The sequence below is a fragment of the Pipistrellus kuhlii genome, unplaced genomic scaffold (genome assembly GCF_014108245.1).
Source record: "Pipistrellus kuhlii isolate mPipKuh1 unplaced genomic scaffold, mPipKuh1.p scaffold_m20_p_1, whole genome shotgun sequence".
Classification (NCBI taxonomy): domain Eukaryota; kingdom Metazoa; phylum Chordata; class Mammalia; order Chiroptera; family Vespertilionidae; genus Pipistrellus; species Pipistrellus kuhlii.
Genome location: NW_023425404.1, coordinates 191,340,223 through 191,359,180, shown reverse-complemented (window position 1 = coordinate 191,359,180; position 18,958 = coordinate 191,340,223). Strand labels below are relative to the sequence as shown.

The following is an 18,958-nucleotide window of genomic DNA, read 5'->3' as shown; positions in this document are numbered from 1 at the left end:
GCATCGATGAGAGAAAATCATTGATCAGCTGCTTCTTGCACACCCCCTACTGGGGATGTGCCCGCAACCAAGGTACATGCCATTGACCGGAATCGAACCTGGGACCCTTGAGTCCACAGGCTGACACTCTATCCACTGAGCCAAACCGGTTTCGGCTAATTAATCTACTTTCAATGTGCACAAATCAGTGCAATAGGCCATTGGTTAGAAAATAAAAGGCCAGAATAGTAGTTACATGAATTCTAATATGTTGGGGGTAAAAGATAAAGCAGGAAAAACATATTTTGATTAAGGATGGTTTCATTTTATTACATATTTAGCAGTACGATGTATTCAGGTACTATGTGCATACTGTCTGTCCAAGTTAGTCAAATCAAGTAGCCTTCAAATCAAGAAGAAACATTTTCCTGAATAACAAATCAGTGACTTACACTGCTTCAGTTGATCAGAGAATGTGAAGTTAAAATCAAAATAATTTAGTGCATACCTCATGGTGATGGCTTTGTAAAAGACCTATCTATGTGCTTATGTTTATCTCATTACAAAACAAACAAAATGACTGATATTTAAACTATATACAGTAATTAAGTACAAAGTAGAAAAAGGTAAACTATATATACATGATAAATAATTTTCTTCTTTAACAGTACAAATAAAACTGGAGTATGTATTATAGAGAAACTGGAAAATATATAGACAGTTTATCTTAGTATTCACTCATTCATTCATTTATTTATTCAAGAAAGTTACTGAAATCCAGGGTTATGACAAGTACTGTTCTAGATACTGAGGACTCTGCAATTAACAAAACAAAGTCCCTGCTATCAAGGTACTTTCACTCTAGCATTCTAGACAATTTTACAATTAACTTCTAGAAGAAAATTCAATTTTGAATAATTTCTAAAGTAAAGAAGAAGCAAAACTAGTTAAGTTTACCTCTGTACTAAAATTTCCCTTTCCTCCCTGATTCTATTTATCAACCTGTAAGATTATTTTTGAATAGCTCCCAATTACAAGGAATCATCCAAATTGTATATAGCTTAAATAAGTTTCCTTAGTTCTATCTCTAAACACTATAAGGTAGTGATTTTCAACTGTTATACTGTAAGAATTTTTAAAATATGTATATGTGACTAGTCAGCAGCACTGACCTCTTTTCTCTTAGATTATATATATATATATATATATATATATATATATATATATATATATATATATATATATAAATGACAACAGCCAGCACAACAATAGCTGTCTGGTGTGAACAAATCAAAATTTACATCTATTTTTTTTGTCAGATTGACAAAAATATATTTTATTTTATATAAATGTTTGTTGCAGGATTTTAGTCATTAGTTTATGTATGCCATGAGATGAAAAAGATTGAAAATCATTACTATTAAGGGATCTAATCACTAAACCTATTCCGTTCATATAAAAGAAAAATGGAAACCCATGAGAAATTCTCATAGGTTCCCTTCCTTAGTCTAATTCAATTAAAATAATTCTAGTCATAGGCTGCTAAATAGCAGAGAATAGGGTTTCTCAACTTAGTGCTTAAAAGAATCTAGATGTTCCTCACACAGGACATCTTATACCTTTTAAAATTTATTCTTGAGGACTCACATATTCAATACATAGAACGAAAAGACACTAAACTTCTCTGTACTTCATTGTCTCTGCCTGTTAAAAAGATAACAGTACCTACCTCTTAACATTGTTTAACTAAATGAGATAAGGTACAAAATGGGATTAGTGCTCAATCATAATTGCTGACATCAATCATAATTATCCCGAGTTGTGAGTTCTTAATAATAATAGCATATAATTATAATCATCCCCATCCCCAAAACCACTGTTAGAAAAGATAATAAGCAAGCTACAATAAGGATCTTAACCGATTTCTTATTTTTTGGCAAGATGATCAATGTTCCTCAAACTAGTAACAGATTTCAAGTGTCAGCAATACTAATGTTATTAATACCCAGTAACTAAAATGTTCAAGATTGGGAAATTTTCAGGAATCAAATAAAAACTTAACCAGTAAGATGTGCTATCAACATATTATTTGCTACTCCAAAGTACTTACTGTATTTAAAAGATAGTATGTATTCAGAAGTACTTACTGTCTTTTTTTTAAAAAAATAATATATTTTATTGATTTTTTACAGGAAGGAAGGGAGAGGGATAGAGAGCTAGAAACATCAATGAGAGATGGTTCATCACCACCTAACCAGTATTATATGAAATGCTGAAAGGTATTTTTTAAGAAGAGGATGAAGAAAAAAAAGTAAAGATAAAAATTATGAACAACAAATACATATCAACAAGTGAATCTAAAAATCAAGTGAATTAAAAATCTGATGAACAGAATAAACTGGTGAATATAATAGAATCAAGGGCATAGAAAGAGAATGTGGGGGCTGTGGGAAGAGACTGGACAAAAGTTGTACACCTATGGATGAGGAAAGGGGATGGGGGAGGTAAGGCTAGTAGGGAGAAGGTAAGGGCAAAGGGTGGGGTGGGAACCGGGTGGAGGGGAGCTATGGGGGAAAAAGGAGAAACAATTGTAATAATCTGAACAATAAAGATTAAATTAAAAAAAATAAAGACAATGCCCATTTCTCAACACAGTATGTCAGTAACAAAATATTTTCAGTCCCCTGCATTATAAAAAAAATTCTTATATTAGGCCTTTTAATATACTAGTGATTCTTCTAATCAGAAAATTCTCATATTTCAACACATAAAAGACCTCATTTCACTTCAGATTAAACAAAAGCCTGCTTTCTTTCTTTTTTCTTTTTTAAAAAAATATATTTTATTGATTTTTCACAGAGAGGAAGAGAGAGGGATAGAGAGTTAGAAACATCGATGAGAGAGAATCATCGATCAGCTGCCTCTTGCACACCCCCTACTGGGGATGCACCTGCAACCAAGGTACATGCCCTTGACCGGAATCGAACCTGGGACCTTTCAGATCCCAGGCCGACAAAAAGCCTGCTTTCTTAAAGGTAAGGACTGTTTTCAATATTATTGATTAAAACTTGAAAGTTAACAATTTAACAGAAAATATTTGATATTATGTAATTTCAAACAGGAGTAAAAGTAAAACAGGGTCAATACCTAGATAAGAAAAAGGTAATGCTCTCAATCTCTGGAAGTTGGAGGTTAGAAAGATCCCCCTCCCATCCTGTATTCCTCTACACTAGGGTTGTCAAACTCAATCAGAGAAGGGGCCAAAATCTAAAATCCAGCCTAAATCGCAGGCCGAATGGTTTACTGAAAGTCATAAACTGTCATTGTGATGGAAACGCAGCAGAGTGCAGTGATGACAGCGCGGTGTGGGCCACATTGCAAGGCCTGGCGGGAGGGATTTGGCCCGTGGGCCTTGTGTTTGACACATGTGCTCTACACCATGAATTACTATGTGGTAAAAATTAAGACACTCTACTACTGTAGAAATGGCCAAGAACAAAAAATGGAAGGTTCTATAGTTCTATATTTTCTCCAGATAACAAAGATGTAAAAGCTACTTCTGCCGATAATATATATCAAGTAAAGTAATAAATGAAACAAGCCTCATTTGGTTTATATAGTCCAGAAACAGGAATTAAAAAGAACAATGACATTTTAATATCAAGTAAGCATACTCAAGCTACCAAAGAAATAACTGATAAATGCTATTAACTTATTCTAAGGATAGTTTTACAATGTAATAAATCTATCACTTATTAAACATAAAAGAACATTTGAAGTCTTGAGAACAGCAACAAAATAAGAACAGAAGCATAAAAAAATGTATACCAACATTACCTTTCTTTCGAAAGAGTGCATTTAGGTAATTTTCTGCTTGGCATTCAATCTTTTCAGTGTTGGACTGGCCCTGAGATGATAGCTCCTCTGTTGGTGTTGACTGTGAAGAATCAAGAGATGGTACACAATCCTAAAATTATATATATAAAAAAGAAACACCAACATTAAAAAATCACTTTCTAACTGTAGGATTCCATTAAAAATGGCAAAAAAATTAACTCTCTAAATGCTCATTTGTTGTATCTTTTAAATATATCGAATTATATAGAGAATATTAAATTTGAAACAAGAGTCAGGAAAAAAATTTAGCTCTGACAGAGGGCCAATTAGCCTTATTTCTTAGCAAAAGTATAATCAAAAAAGAGAAGAACAGATAAGATATATTGCTGAATAATTTCACTAAATAACATGCTAGCAATGAGAATTTTTAACAAAACAGTTATGTTTACCTACTAATCTAACCAAAATAGGTACAGGTTCTAGAGTTCTCATTTCCTCTCAGACCTCTCACAACAGAACATAAAGAATTAGGATCCCGCTATACAAGAAGATGCTGCTTGTCTAGTTTCTGCCCTGTTTACGGTAGACACCAATATTTAATAATTTACACAGAAGAAAATTATCATATGCAAAAGACTTAAGAGAAAGAAAAAAGTTAAAACTTTTTTGGTAGTACCACATTATCCTCCAACTACTGATTCCTAAGAAATCAGCCTGTAGGATGGTCTTAGACCAAACCAGGCCTCCAAGATCATCAGCCTTGTCTATGTAAATATAAAACAGATCTGAACTGATTTCATGAGTCAGGGAGCTATGAGAAAGAAATGTGATATAAGCAAAAAAGATGAGTGGTTTGGGATTTTCACCTACTAGATAAGGTGAATGTTAGACTTCTAACATGAGACTTTACTATTCTTCTCAGTACCAAAATCAAGTATTTATATTCTACTATAAGTCACAAACTTTCAAAACAAATTAAGTTTAAAAACTGTGTTACAATTGTGCAAAGAGTTTAGAAATAATTTCATAGCACTAAAACTTACACTGACTGCTTCTCTTTGTAGGTTACAAAATGAACATTTTTCATCCATAGACCAGTCAGTCAGTTCTTCTGGTTCACAGTCTTTAAAAGAGGGAAAAATATTCATTAAATACACTAACTTTATTAAAACAAATAAAAATACCACTCTCCAGAGCAATGGCTCATATAAAAACAACAAAAAAACAAAAAACAACTAACTACTAACAGTAAGGGGAAAACACCAAAATTAAATGGTGACATCTAGAAAGAAAGAAACAGAAGGCTGTAAGGAGAGTATTTTTACACTATTTTGGGATAAAGTAGCAAGAACAATGAACTGGTTATAAATTAATTTTCTAACAATAGGGTTCATCTAGCCTTCTGAAAGACTCAATTTATCATTGCCTATTAACTATTTTCACTATGATATAAATCAGAACAGAGAGATATGTGGGGAAAAGAATAAATTTTGCATATTATGAAAGACAACATAAAACGGAGAAATGAAGTAAAACACCAGAAAAGTCCACAGATTTGAGAACCTGGAATGCTGTCTAAGAAAAAAGTAGAAATCTACAGCTAAAAAGTCAGACCAGATTTTATTACATTGTTTAAAAGCTTTGTTGCAAGAGTTAGAGAAAAACCAGGTAAACAAGTTATATTATTCAACATACAACATGACTTTTTTCAGAAAAATGTTTCGTATAATTCAACTTCTGGAATATAGAGTATTTGTGGAAAACAAACATCGTGTAATGAAAGATTTTCTGAAGATATAACATTGTCATCCCAACTATACTTGGTATAGATAGTGATTTTTGAAACTTACCCCGGTAACAGAACTACCCCCACTCCCGCCAATTTCTTTTCCCAAATAAATTCATATGTAGAGCTTCAAACCATAATCAATGTGAGGCAGTTGTACCATAATAATTTACTCTCATACTTTTGAAATACATAATGAAGTTGAATATGTTTCTGGTAAACTACCCAGAAAATACCTTTATCTGTTTTTGAAGTGATTATGAGTAAAATTTAGTTAGAATCAGCCCTTAGGATACTCTTGCATCAATGCAAACATACATTTGAAGATAATACATGGAAGATAATATAATTTTTGGAATATAAAGTATAGTGATAGATTCCTTTGATTTTTTGGCAGTGGTCCAGAAATATACCTGATATGCCGAGACCGGATTGGCTCAATGGATAGAGCATCGGCTTGGGGACTGAAAGGTCCCGGGTTCGATTCCGGTCAAGGGCATGTACCTTGGTTGTGGGCATATCCCCAGTAGGGGGTGTGCAAGAGGCAGCTGATTGATAATTCTCTCTCTCATAGATGTTTCTAACTCTCTCTCCCCCCTTCCTCTCTGTACAAAATCAATAAAAATGTATTTTTTTTTTTAAAAAGGATAGGTTAAAAAAAAAAAAAAAAAAAAAAAAAAAGAAATATACCTGATATTTATCTGGACTTGGAAAAGGCAGCAAATAGGAACATAAGATCCAGTAAAGAATAAAGGAAAGAAAATTGTATGTGAAGTCTATGAAAATCTAGGATTTGAACTTACTAGCTCTAACTAGTCTAGCCATAAAGTTTTTTTTGTGTTTGTTTTTTTTTAAACTTCCACACCTATAAAATAAGGATCCCACCATCACTTAACTTATTTGTGGACCAAATGAAAAAAAAAAAAATGAAATACTTTATAAACTACAAACATCATATAAAAGCTATGAACAAGGTAGAATTACCAAGTCTATTTTAACTCCTGTACTATCACACTTATATTTAATAAGGTTAGTATGCAGAAGTCAGATAATTTTAATTTAATATTTGCTTAAGATATTAAACATTCTTTTGTAAACAATCTGACAAATCAAAAAGTTAATGCAATCTATACAATTAAAACTCCAGAAGTGTAGCTATACCCTCCAAATTAACCATCACTCCACTACACCCACTAGCCTTTCAGAGCAAGTATGCAAATAAACCCCAACCCGAGAGCAGGAGGGAGGCTTGGGTTTTGCTACCAATGGAGGAAGCCAAGCTTTCTGAACACCCTGGCTGGCCGACGCCTCCACTCAAAGGTACAAAGTTTCAATTATAGAAGGTAAATGAATTCCAACAGAAATGGCGACAGCCACTGAGCTGGAAGAGCAGGAGGCTAGGGTTGCCACAGGTGCTGCAGCCCTGGCCGATCCAGGCCTCTGCTTAAGGCTACGAAGTTTCAACTATAGAAGATACATAAATTCCAACAGAAATGGCTGCCACCCCAGAGCGAGCAGGAGGCTTGGCTCCGCTCCAGAGTACAAAGTTTCAATTGTAGAAGGTAAATACATTCCAGATACCAGGACCTCTGCTTGAGTCACCAGGGGACGTGGCTAGCCTGCAAACCACCACAGGCTCCTTGCTCAGGCTGCCCCATGCCTCAAGGAAACCCCCACCCTGATCCAGGACACCCTTCAGGACAAACCTGCTGGCTCCCACCCATGCACCAGGCCTCTATCCTATCTAATAAAAGAGTAATATGCAGATTGACCATCACTCCCACACACAAGATGGCTGCCCCATGTGGACACAAGATGGCCAGAAGGGGAGGGCAGTTGAGAGGGACGAGGCCTGCAAGAGAAGGCAGTTGAGAGGGACCAGGCCTGCAAGGGAAATCAGTTGGGGGTGATCAACCCTGCAGGGGAGGGCAGTTAGGGGTGACCAGGCTGGCAGAGGAGGGAGGGAAGTTGGGGGCTAACAGGCTGGCAGAGGAGCAGTTAGACATCAATCAGGCTGGCATGGAAGTGGCTAGGGGGTGCTCAGGCTGGCAGGCAGTAGCAGTTAGGAACAATCAGGAGGGCAGGCAGATGAGCAGTTGGGAGCCAGCAGTCCTGGATTGTGAGAGGGATAGGGCCTAAATGGGCAGTTGGACATCACTCGAGGGGTCCCAGATTGGAGAGGGTGCAGGCTGGGCTGAGGGACCCCCCTCCCCAACATATTTCATGCACCAGGCCTCTAGTATATTTATAATTTTTTTCAAACTTTCCCTCTTTTCACTGGAACAGAATCACACATTCATTCACACTTTTGAATGCAGGATCATGGGGTCTCTTACTAGGGGGCCAGAGCTCTCTGACCAATGGGATGTATATGTAGAAGTGACAGTATACCATTCCGAACAGAGGAATAAAAATGCATGGAGAGTTCTCCCAGTTCTCCTGAGCTTCCACCATCCAATGTGTGAAGAACTTGCTTCATATAATCATTACTCCTTTAGTCTGTGACCTGTAGTCCTGAGGTGATGTGACCACCAGCCACAGCCTGGAGTTCAGTGAATGTGATCATGCATAAGCATGAGATTTTGGTGCTGCTTGTTATGCAACTTTATTATAGCATAAACTTGACTCATGTGCTAAGCAGAAGATAATTTTGATAGTCAATGAAATATAAATTGCTTTTTTATTATATCTGCATTAATAAAGAATATGAAAGCAATTAGCATTGTGACTTTTGAAAAAATAGGTGGTAGGTTAGGGAAGAGTATATCTGAAAAATCATTGTAAGGTTTCATGAGGTTTTAAGTGATAAATATGTTGATTCAAAGGATAACTTTGGATTAATTAAAACCACTACCAGTTGTAAAATAAAATTGGGCATGCTGAGATTATCCTCATTTACTTCAGAAGTTCTTCAAGAAAATGTTAATTAAAACAAATGTCTACATAGTTAAATAAATAGCAATGAATAATTAACGATTACATAAATGCCAGTAAATTTTGCTGGATTCAAAAAATCTATGACTTTACAAATATTTAAAAATTATTCTTTCTCCAACATTTGATTTTGAGTCCAAATAAATGATGGTAGAATTTTAAATATGTATTAGATGCCCCTTTGCTGGAAGATTCCTGCAATATGGCTTCCTGCTTCAGTCTCCACTGCCCCACCTGCTTCTCTCCCTTCTCTGCAGCCTCACTGGCTTCTCTCCCTTCTGCCCAGGCCCCACCTGCTTTCCTTCCTTTTCTGTAGCCCCGCCCTCTTTGCTTGCCTTCCTTCTCCGCAGCCCCATTTGCTCCCTTCTGCAGCTCTTGGCTTCTTTCTATGCTGTCTTCAGTCTTCACGCTGGTCTGGATATACAAATTAACCACCATCTTGGTTGGGTTAATTTGCATACTTGCCCTGATTGGCTGGTGGGTGTGGATTGTGAGTATAGTGAAGGTGTGGTCAATTTGCATGTTTCTTTTTATTAGTGTGTGTGTGTGTAAACAGATTTTGAAAACAGAGGCCAATTTCTCCCTCTGTATAGGTTGTCTTTTTATGTCATAAAAATTAAATAAGAACTAAATAAAAACAGAACATCATCATTTTCTATCTCAAATACACTTAGTACTCTTATAGTCAGCTTCCCTCCAATCATTTAACCCCGTGGTCAGCAAACTGCTCCTTAAGCCACATGCGCCTCTTTGGCCCCTTGAGTGTGGCTCTTCCATAAAATACCATGGCCTGGGTGAGTCTATTTTGGTTAAGTTTAAAAACTTGGCTCTCGAAAGAAATTTCAAGCATTGTACTGTTGATATTTGGCTCTGGTTGATCAATGAGTTTGCCGACCACTGACTTACCGTAACCTAATCTATCTTGGAAAGGTAACAGACCTGGAAATTAAAAACCTTGGTACTGAACCATGGATTTTCCACATTCCAGATGTTGCTTTGGGCAAATTACTTTGTCTGAGCTTCAGTTTCCCTCTCTGTAAAATGATAATAATAAGTGCAGCTTAAGACTGTCGTAAAAATTAAAAATATGCAAAACACCTAATCAGCCGTATTAAGATATTACTTTTACTTTATTTTAAATAATAACACTTACTTTGAATGTTTTTATTCTATTCAGTAGCCTTTAACTATAAGAAATAAATCTGGAGTTCCCAAAGACAAAACAATGAAAAGTGAAAGAATAATACTGAACCAGATTTTTCATGAAGGTCATGAAAAAGTGATTATCACTATGCTGATTTTGAGATAAGATACTGAAGAGTGGGCAATTTTAAAATAATTTTCCAAGGAGTTAGGAGAAGGGGACTGTAAAGGGGGAAAATAGGAGATATCTGTAATACTATCATTAATAAAAATATTAAAAAAAAGAATTTAAATAATTTAGCGTGTAAAAAATAGTAAGACAAAATAAAATCATTTTCTATTATGGAACTACATATATTGAAAGTTATAAGAAAAACTATTCTTAATCCCATCAGCCAGAGATAATTATTAATGCTTACAATATGCCCTTCTAATTTATCTATGCTTTTTTAAAAATTAGAATCAGCTGATTATTTGAGAAGATCAATATAATTGGGGATGAATCTCTAGCCAGAATAACCAAGAAAAAAAAGAAAGAGAGAAAACAATAGAAAATAAATAATGGACCATCACTATTGGTCCTATGCATATTAAAAGAATATAGTGAACAACATTAGTTGCCCTGAAATTTTATAACTTTAGATAAATGGATGAATTACTTAAGAGACACAATCTACCAAATTGCACACAAGAAAAAATAAAGAAGCTCAACAGGCGATTTCTATTAAATATTTAAAATCAATAATTAATACCCTCCCAAAACAGAAAGCACCAGCCCCGATGGCTTCTCTACAATCTGCTCCAGAAAAAGGAAGTATTTCTTCACTTATTCTGATCCATCATTACCCAAATAGCAAAACCTGTCCGAATAGATACCTCAACCAAGAAGATATGCAGAGAACAAATTAAGCAAATGAAAAGGCACTCAACCTCATATATCATTAGAGAATTGCAAATTAAGACAAGAAACCACTACACACCTAACAGTATGGTTAAAGTCCAATACACTGACAACATAAAATGCTAGTGAGGATGTAGAACTAAAAGAAATGGTGGGAATACAAAATATTGGGTCGGCAACGAAGTAATTGCGTATTTTTAAAAGAAAATCAAAGACAATTTTTTCATGGAACTAAATAACTTTATTCTGTAATGTATTGCCCATTTTGATCAATGACCTTTTGCCATCTTTCAGGCAGCATCATAATCCCACGTTCAAAAAACTTCTGGTTTTTATTAGCAAAAAACTGAATCAGGTACGATTTGACATCATCATCATCATTGAAATTTTTACCATTCAAGGAGTTTTGTAAAGATCGAAACAAAAAGTAATCAGATGGTGCAAGGTCAGGACTATATGGTGGATGTGGCAAAACATCCCAACCAAGCTCCATTAATTTTTGCCGAGTGACCAAAGATGTGTGTGGCCTTGCATTGTCATGATGGAATACAACACCTTTTCGATTTGTCAATTCAGGCCGCTTTTCTTCAACTGCATTGTTTAATTTCATTAGCTGTTCAATGTAGACATCAGAATTGATCGTTCGGTTGGGTGGTAAGAGTTCAAAGTAGACAATTCCTTTGTAATCCCACCAAACTGATAACAAAACCTTCTTTTGATGAATATCAGCTTTTGATGTTGTTTGAGTTGGTTCACCTGGCCTGCTCCACGATCTTTTCCGCTTGATATTGTTGTAAACAACCCATTTTTCATCGCCAGTTATCAGTCGTTTTAAAAATGGATCATTTTCATTACGTTTCTTTAGCAAATCGCAGCTGCTAATGCATTGCGTTAACTGTGATCCTTTCAGTTTGTGAGGAACCCATGTATCGAGTTTTTGAATATAGCCAAGTTGTTTTAAGTGATTTTCAATGCATGTATGTGATACATGAAGCTTCTCTGCAATCTCACGTGTTGTACTGTGACAGTCCGAATTGATTATTGCTTTGATTAGGGTGTCATCAACTTCAACTGGACGACCAGAGCGTTTTTCATCTTTGAGTGAAAAATCACCAGAACGAAATTTGGCAAACCAATTTTGATACTGCCGTTCTTTTAAGGCTTCGTCACCATAAACAGCACATAACTTTTTATGAGCTTGCGATGCGTTTTTCCCTTTGCGGAAATAAAAAAGCAAAATATGACGAAAATGTTCCTTTTGATTTTCCATTTTTCAACGAACGCCAAACGAAAACTACAAAACAGATCAAAAAACTTTTTTTACTGATTAACAGCTGAATAGCCAACTATCAAATAACAAAATGTGTTTTACATTTGTACTACGTCTGCAAACTTAAAAATTCAACTGAAGCCATATATGTGTGAGACCCGCAATTACTTAGTTGCCGACCCAATACTATGGCCACTTTCAAAGATAGGCTGGCAGTTTCTTCCAAAGCTAACCATAGTCTTCCCAATGCCATGGTGCTCCTCAGTATTTACTCATATGAGGTGAAAACATGTCCATACAGAAACCGCAGACAAATGTTTATAGCTGTTTTATTCATAATTGCCAAAACTTGAAAGTGACTTAGATGTCTTTCAAAAGGATAAATGAATTAAGCAAACTGTGGCACATCTGTATAAGGCAGTATTATTCTATCTAATAAAGAGGGAATATACTAATTGACCATCATGCCCTCACAAAGATGGCAATGCCCACTGCCAATAAGTAGAAAATATGCTAATTGACTGCCATGCCATCAAAGATGGCGGTGCCCACAGCCACAAGATGGTGGCGCCCAGTCCCTCAGCCCTACCGGAGTGCCTGCCTCCAGAGTCTCAGAGTCCCCTCAGCCCCCCAGCCTCCTACAGCCAGCAGAGGTGCAGGCAAGCCTCAGATGGTGGCTGCCCAGCTGCCCAGGGCCAGCCTGAGGTGCAGGCAAGCCACCAATTACAGCTGCCCAGCCACCCAGGGCTGGCCCGAGGCACAGGTAACCAGGTCCAACCGAGGCTTGCACTGCCAGCAGTGGCAGCAGCAGAGGAGTGATGGGGGTGTTGCCTTCCCATGATTGCCAGGTCACCTCCCACCCGAGAGCTCCTGGACTGTCAGAGGGGCAGGCCAGGCTGAAGAATGCCCCCTCTAGTGCATGAGTTTTCATGCACCAGGCCTCTAGTTTAGTAATAAAATAAAATAAAAAAAGAGCTATGAAGCCATGAAAATATAGCAATAAACTTAATTCATTTATCCTTTTGAAAGAAGTATAAAAAAGGATAAACACTGTATGATTCCAAATATATGACATTTTGGAAAAGAAAAAACTATAGAGACAGTGAAAAGATCAGTGTTTGACATAGTATAGGAACAAGGGAAAGGACTGAAAAGGTGAATACAGATAATTTTTAGGGCAAACTATTGTGTATGATACTCTAATGGTGAATATATGACATTGTATATTTGGCAAAACCCACACAAATGTACACACACATAGAGTAACCTAGTAAAAAATATGCAGGCTTTAGTTAATGCATCAATATTAGTTCATCAATTGTAACAAATGTACCACTAATGAAAATGTTAATATGTGGGTGGGTACCTAAGAGAAGGGGAAGAGGGAGTATATGGGAACTCTTCATATTTTCTACTAGATTTTTAAGTAAATTTAAAACTGCTCTCAAAAATACTATTTTATTTAAAAATGAGAATCATATTATGCACATGCTTATTTATCACAAATACTTTCCATCTCAAATATACTTTTAAAAATATATATATTTTATTGATTTTTTACAGAGAGGAAGGGAGAAAGACAGAGAGCTAGAAACATTGATGAGAGAGAAACATCGACCAGCTGCCTCTTGCACACCCCCTGCCGGGGATGTGCCTGCAACCAATGTACATGCCCCTGACCGGAACTGAACCTGGGACCTTTCAGTCCGCAGACCAACGCTCCACCACTGAGCCAAACCAGTTTCGGCTCAAATATACTTTTATATAATTTTTAAAAGATAAATATAGTCCATCAAAGAGATGCATTTAACTTATTTAATCAACATCCTATTATTGGCTAATTAAGCTTGCTTCTCTAATCTTGACATTACAAACACCATGCTGAATATATTTGGAGACATGTTTTTGTACACATTCATAGAAGCTAATACTATAATTTATATAAATAAGTTTAAAATAGTATTAGATTCTCAATTCATATTTGAAAACTACCAAATTTTGACAATATTAGGCCATGAGTTCCTAGTAGGAAGAGATCTTGTTTATTCTTCTTTCCTCATTGCTTATCACAGTTCTTAACACAAATTAAGCATTTCAAATAGTCCATACAATAAATTAAAAGTTAGTTTTGATGCCTCCATCATCATAGTGTTAACACTTGGAAAAAAATTAAGCCAAAAAGATTAAATTTCAGTCAGTGTAATATGTCAGGAGTAAGCAAACCTTTTCTATAAATCACGAGATAGAAAATATCTTAGGTTTTGCAGGCCATGCAGTCACAACCATTCAACCTTACTGTTGTAGTATAAAAGCAGTTCACAGATAAACGTTAACTGGATAATTAAATTTGAACATTTTATAATTTTCACCTGTGAAATATTAATCTTTAGATTTTATTCAACTATTTGAAAAATGTAAAACCCATTCTCAACTCAGAGGTCTCCCCAAAACAGTCAAAGAGCTTGATTTGGTCCACATGCTATAGCTTACAGACAGCTGATATAATCACCCTTTGAAATGTGAAGACACATACACACACACACACAAACAACAACCACCAAACAAAAACAAAAAAAACAAAACAATAACAACAAAAAACAACAATAACAACAACAAAAACACAGTAAGGATCTTAACAGCCAGTTTACATAGGCCTACTGCAGTCTTAATATTCTTTTTTGTTTTTTTAAAATATATTTTATTGATTTTTTACAGAGAGGAAGGGAGAGAGATAGAGAGCTAGAAACGTCGGATGAGAAACATTGACCAGCTGCCTCCTGCACCCCCCCCACTGGGGATGTGCCCGCAACCAATGTACATGCCCTTGACTGGAATCAAACCCTGGACCTTTCAGTCCATAGACCGACGCTCTACCGCTGAGCCAAACCGCAGTCTTAATATTCTTGTAAAATATCCATAGTCAGGCAATTAAATGAGATGATCCCATGGATGAAATAAGCTGGCCCATCAATAAAATGAGAAAAAGAATTGACTCAAATTCCAGTGACAGCAGGAATAGTGAGTTTTCAGGAGATGGAGGAGAAAGAAAGGCAGAATACAGAGAAGTTTTAGTTCTAGGAGTATATAAAATAGGGAAGTTTATGACATTCAAATTTTCTTTGGAGACTTTACTCCAAAAAAAAAAAAAAAAAAAAAAAAAAAAAGCTATGTTTTCCTCAAAAGGACAAAAAGTCATGACAACAGGACAAAGAACAGAGAAAGCTATTTTGTTTCCAACAAAATAAAAATTAGCAGTACTCAAAAGCTTTTTTCAAAATCATTTAATCTGAAGGTAGATCTGAATCAAATTAAATTATAGATCTCTCAATATGATACAAAAAGTATTAAAAACACAGTTTTGCCGAAGTTGATTTTTAAGGTAGCAGTATAAATTTATATATATGTGTGTTTGTATATATATATATATATATATATTTTTTTTTTGCATAGAAAATGAGGCAGGTTTGTGATGTGGTTTGTGTAACTTAAATGTACTATAAAATTTAAATGATATACATTTAACTTTCTAAAAAATTTACAGTAATATAGAAGAATCCTTTGCTATCCAGTTTACTTGGTTCCTGAGTTTGGAAGTAAAATGGTTCAGATGTCCAATAGTTTAAAAACATACATTAATCTATTTGATACAGATATGGATAGTGAGAAATACCTATACTTGTAGTCCTAGCATCTAATAGGAAACTATTTTTTAACAATGATAACAAGGAACACACTTATTTAAAAGAGGGTAAGAAGTTGGAACTATAATAGATAGCATCTACATGGCTTTTCAAAAGGCTCTATGCTTTATTGTTGTTGTTTCTTCAATTTAATAAATCTTTATTGCTCAGATTATTACAATTGTTTCTCCTCCCCTCCCCCCCAATAGCTCCCTTCCACCCGATTCCCATCCTACCCTCTGCCCTTACCTTCCCCCTCGTCTTAATCCATAGGTGAACAATTGTAGTCCAGTCTCTTCTTGCACCCCTTACAACCCTTTCCCCCTGATAATTATCAATCCACTCCCTTTCTTTATCCCTAATTCTATTATATTCACCAGGTTATTCTGTTCCTCAGATTTTTAATACACTTGATTTTTAGAGTCACTTGTTAATATATATGTATTTGTTGATCATAATTTTTATCTTTACTTTTTTCTTCTTCCCCATCTTAAAAAATATCTTTCAGCATTTCATATAATACCGGTTTGGTGGTGATGAACTCCTTTAGCTTTTTCTTACTTGTGAAGCTCTTTATCCGACCTTCAATTCTAAATGATAACTTTGTTGGGTAGAGTAATCTTGGTAGTAGGTTCTTGCTATTCATCACTTTGAATATTTCTTGCCACTCCCATCTGGCCTGCATAGTTTCTGTTGAGAAACCAGCTGACAATCCTATGGGTGCTCCCTTGTAGGTAATTAACTGTTTTTCTCTTTCTGCTTTTAATATTCTCTTTTTGTCTTTTGCTTTTGGAATTTTAATTATGATGTGTCTTGGTGTGTTCCTCTTTCAATTCCTTTTGTTTGGGGTTCTGTGCACTTCCTGGACTTTTAAGACTATTTCTTTTACTAGGTTGGGGTGAAAGTCATTATTTCTTCAAACAGGTTTTCAGTATCTTGCTGTCTCTCTTCTTCTAGCACCCCCATAATTCTGATGTTGGTATGCTTGAAATTGTCCCAGAGGTTTCTTATACAATCTTCAACTTTCTGGATTCTCTTCTATTCTTGCTTCTCTGGAAAAGTGTGTTTTGTCTCTTTGTATTTCAAATCTTTGACTTGATTCTTGAGATCCTCAACTGCTGTTGGGTCTCTGTATAATATTTTTTATTTCAGTCAGTGTATGTTTTTTTTTTCTTTTTTAAAAAAATAAATCTTTATTATTCATATTATTACAAAAGAGCCTCATTTTTTCCCCCTCCACCAGGTTCCCATCCCACCCTCTGCCCTTTCCTCACCCCCCAGTGTTCCTCATCCATAAGTGCACAGTTTATGTTCAGTCTCTTCCCGCACCCCCCACTCCTCTTTTCCCCAAGAATTGTCAGTCCACTCCCCTTCCATACCTCTGATTCTATTATATTCACCAGCTAATATTGTTCATCAGGTTTTTTAATTCCCTTGGTTTTTAGATTCAGTTGTTGATAGTTACATATTTGTTGTTCATGATTTTTATCTTTATTTTCTTCCTCTTCCTAAAGAACCCCCTTCAACAATTCATATAATTCTGGTTTGGCGGTGATGAACTCCTTTAATTTTTTTTTTTTTTATTTGTGAAGCTTTTTATCTGGCCTTCGATTCTGAGTGATAGCTTTGCTGGGTAGAGAATTTTTGGCTGCAGGTTCTTGTTATTCATTACCTTGAATATTTCTTGCCATTCCTGTCTGGCCTGCATGGTTTCTGTCGAGAAATCATCTGACAATTGTATGGGTGCTCCTTCATAGGTAACTACCTACTTTTCTCTTGCTGCTTTTAATATTCTCTCTTTTATCTTTTGCTCTTGGAATTTTAATTATGATGTGCCTTGGTGTGGTCCTCTTTGGATTCCTTTTGTTTGGGGTTCTGTGTGCTTCCTGGACTTGTAAGTCTATTTCTTTCCCCAGGTGGGGGAAGTTTTCTGTCACTATTTCTTTCAATACATTTTTGGTATCTTGCTCTCTGTCATCTTCTGGGACACCCATAATTCTGATGTTGGTTCGCTTGAAGTTGTCCCAGAGGTTTCTTACATTATCTTCAACTTTCTGGATTCTCTTGTCTTCTTGCTTCTGTGGAGTGTCCTCTGGCTCTTTGTGTTCCAAGTCTTTGACTTGATTCTTGCAATCTTCCATTCTGTTTTTAGGACTCTGTATAATATTTTTTATTTCAGACAATGTATTCTTTATTTCTTGTTGATCCCTTATTATTTCTTGTTGATCTCTTATTATTTCTAGTTGATCCTTTATTATTTCTAGTTGATCCTTTTTCATATCTTCATAGGTCTTGTTTATTTTATCGGCCTTTTCTAGGAGATTCTTCAAAAACCTTATTAGCGTGGTTTTGAACTCTATATAGAGTCGCTTTTTGTCCTCCATTTCTTTCGTTTGTGATCTGTTTCCTTGTCTCGGCATTTTCACTGCTTCCCTGAGATGGTAGGGAGGAAGGATCAGCTGTATCTATGCCAGGAGACAGCCTTATTCACCTAGACTTGGAAAACTGCAAAAGACTCTGTGCTCAGCTTGGATGGGGCGGAGTTTTAGGGTGGAGCCTATAGCCTTGGCTTCCAGTTAGCCCCGCCCTATGAGGTTCCTGAGTCTCAGTGTTCCTCTGAGAGAAAGGTGCCCTAGAGTTTCACCCCCTACCAGACAGTCTAGTCTCTCCCCCAATGAGCCTGCAACTGGGGTTCTGTGCAGTTGGAAGTGGGGTTCAGCACAGTCCGGAGCTTTTATCTCCTTCCCGCTAGGGAACGCCAGCCAGGCACTCAGCCACCCCTCCTCTCAGGCTCCGTCCTCTCTGCACACGCAACGTGTCTCCGTACCTTAGGCTTTTACAGCTCCTCTGATTTCCCTTCTGGTTTTCTCTTTCCTTCTCATTATAGAATTTCCAGTCAGTCAACTTTCCTGTAGTTCTGGATAATATCTACTTTATATTTTAGTTGTATTTTTTGAAATTGTTGTGTGAGGCTGCAGTTAGGCAGTTACCTATGCCGCCATCTTGGTTTCTCCTCTATGTTTAATTTTTAGTTGGTCTTTTTTCATATCCTTGAAGGTCTCATTGAATTTATTGGCCTTTTCTAAGAAATTCTTGAAAAACCTTATAACCATGGTTTTGAGCTCTATATCCAGTCATTTGTTCTCCTCCATTTCTTTCATTTGTGATCTGTTTCTCTGTCTCTGCATTTTTGCTGCTTCCTGAGTTGGTAGGGTGGCTTTGTGTGCTATGTGGCCTATATGGCCCAGTGAGTCAGCCTCCCCAGTTACCTGTGGTAGACACTCTTCGTGCTCCCCTTTGTGGACTGTGTATACAACCTTGTTGTAGTTAAGTCTTGACTGTTGTTAGTGTCATTGGGAAGAATTGACCTCCAGGCCAATTGGATGTGAGTATCAGCTGTGTCTATGCCGGGATACCTTTTTAGCACT

The 18,958-nt window shown here is 36.2% G+C and overlaps 1 protein-coding gene across 32 annotated transcripts in view; it reads right to left on the bottom strand.

Moving 5' to 3' along the window:
- The window catches only part of LOC118708384 (ligand-dependent nuclear receptor corepressor-like protein), a 119,640-nt gene that overhangs the window by 64,837 nt on the left and 35,845 nt on the right, over positions 1–18,958 (bottom strand). For 15 of the 32 annotated variants that reach the window (XR_006740177.1, XM_036419761.2, XM_036419747.2 and 12 more), the window contains 2 exons: positions 4,860–4,939; positions 3,817–3,946 (listed from right to left, as the gene is read on the bottom strand). The exons of 3 other annotated variants lie outside the window; for them this stretch is intronic. Coding sequence is in view for 28 of the 29 variants with exons in the window: in XM_036419761.2 (XP_036275654.1) it covers positions 3,817–3,946; positions 4,860–4,939 (210 nt within the window). In the remaining variant the exon portion in view is untranslated. Of the gene's footprint in view, positions 1–3,816; positions 3,947–4,859; positions 4,940–6,106; positions 6,153–10,659; positions 10,720–18,958 lie in introns of those variants that run through there. 14 more of the 32 variants (XM_036419844.2, XM_036419841.2, XM_045573772.1 and 11 more) reach the window with 5 other exon arrangements.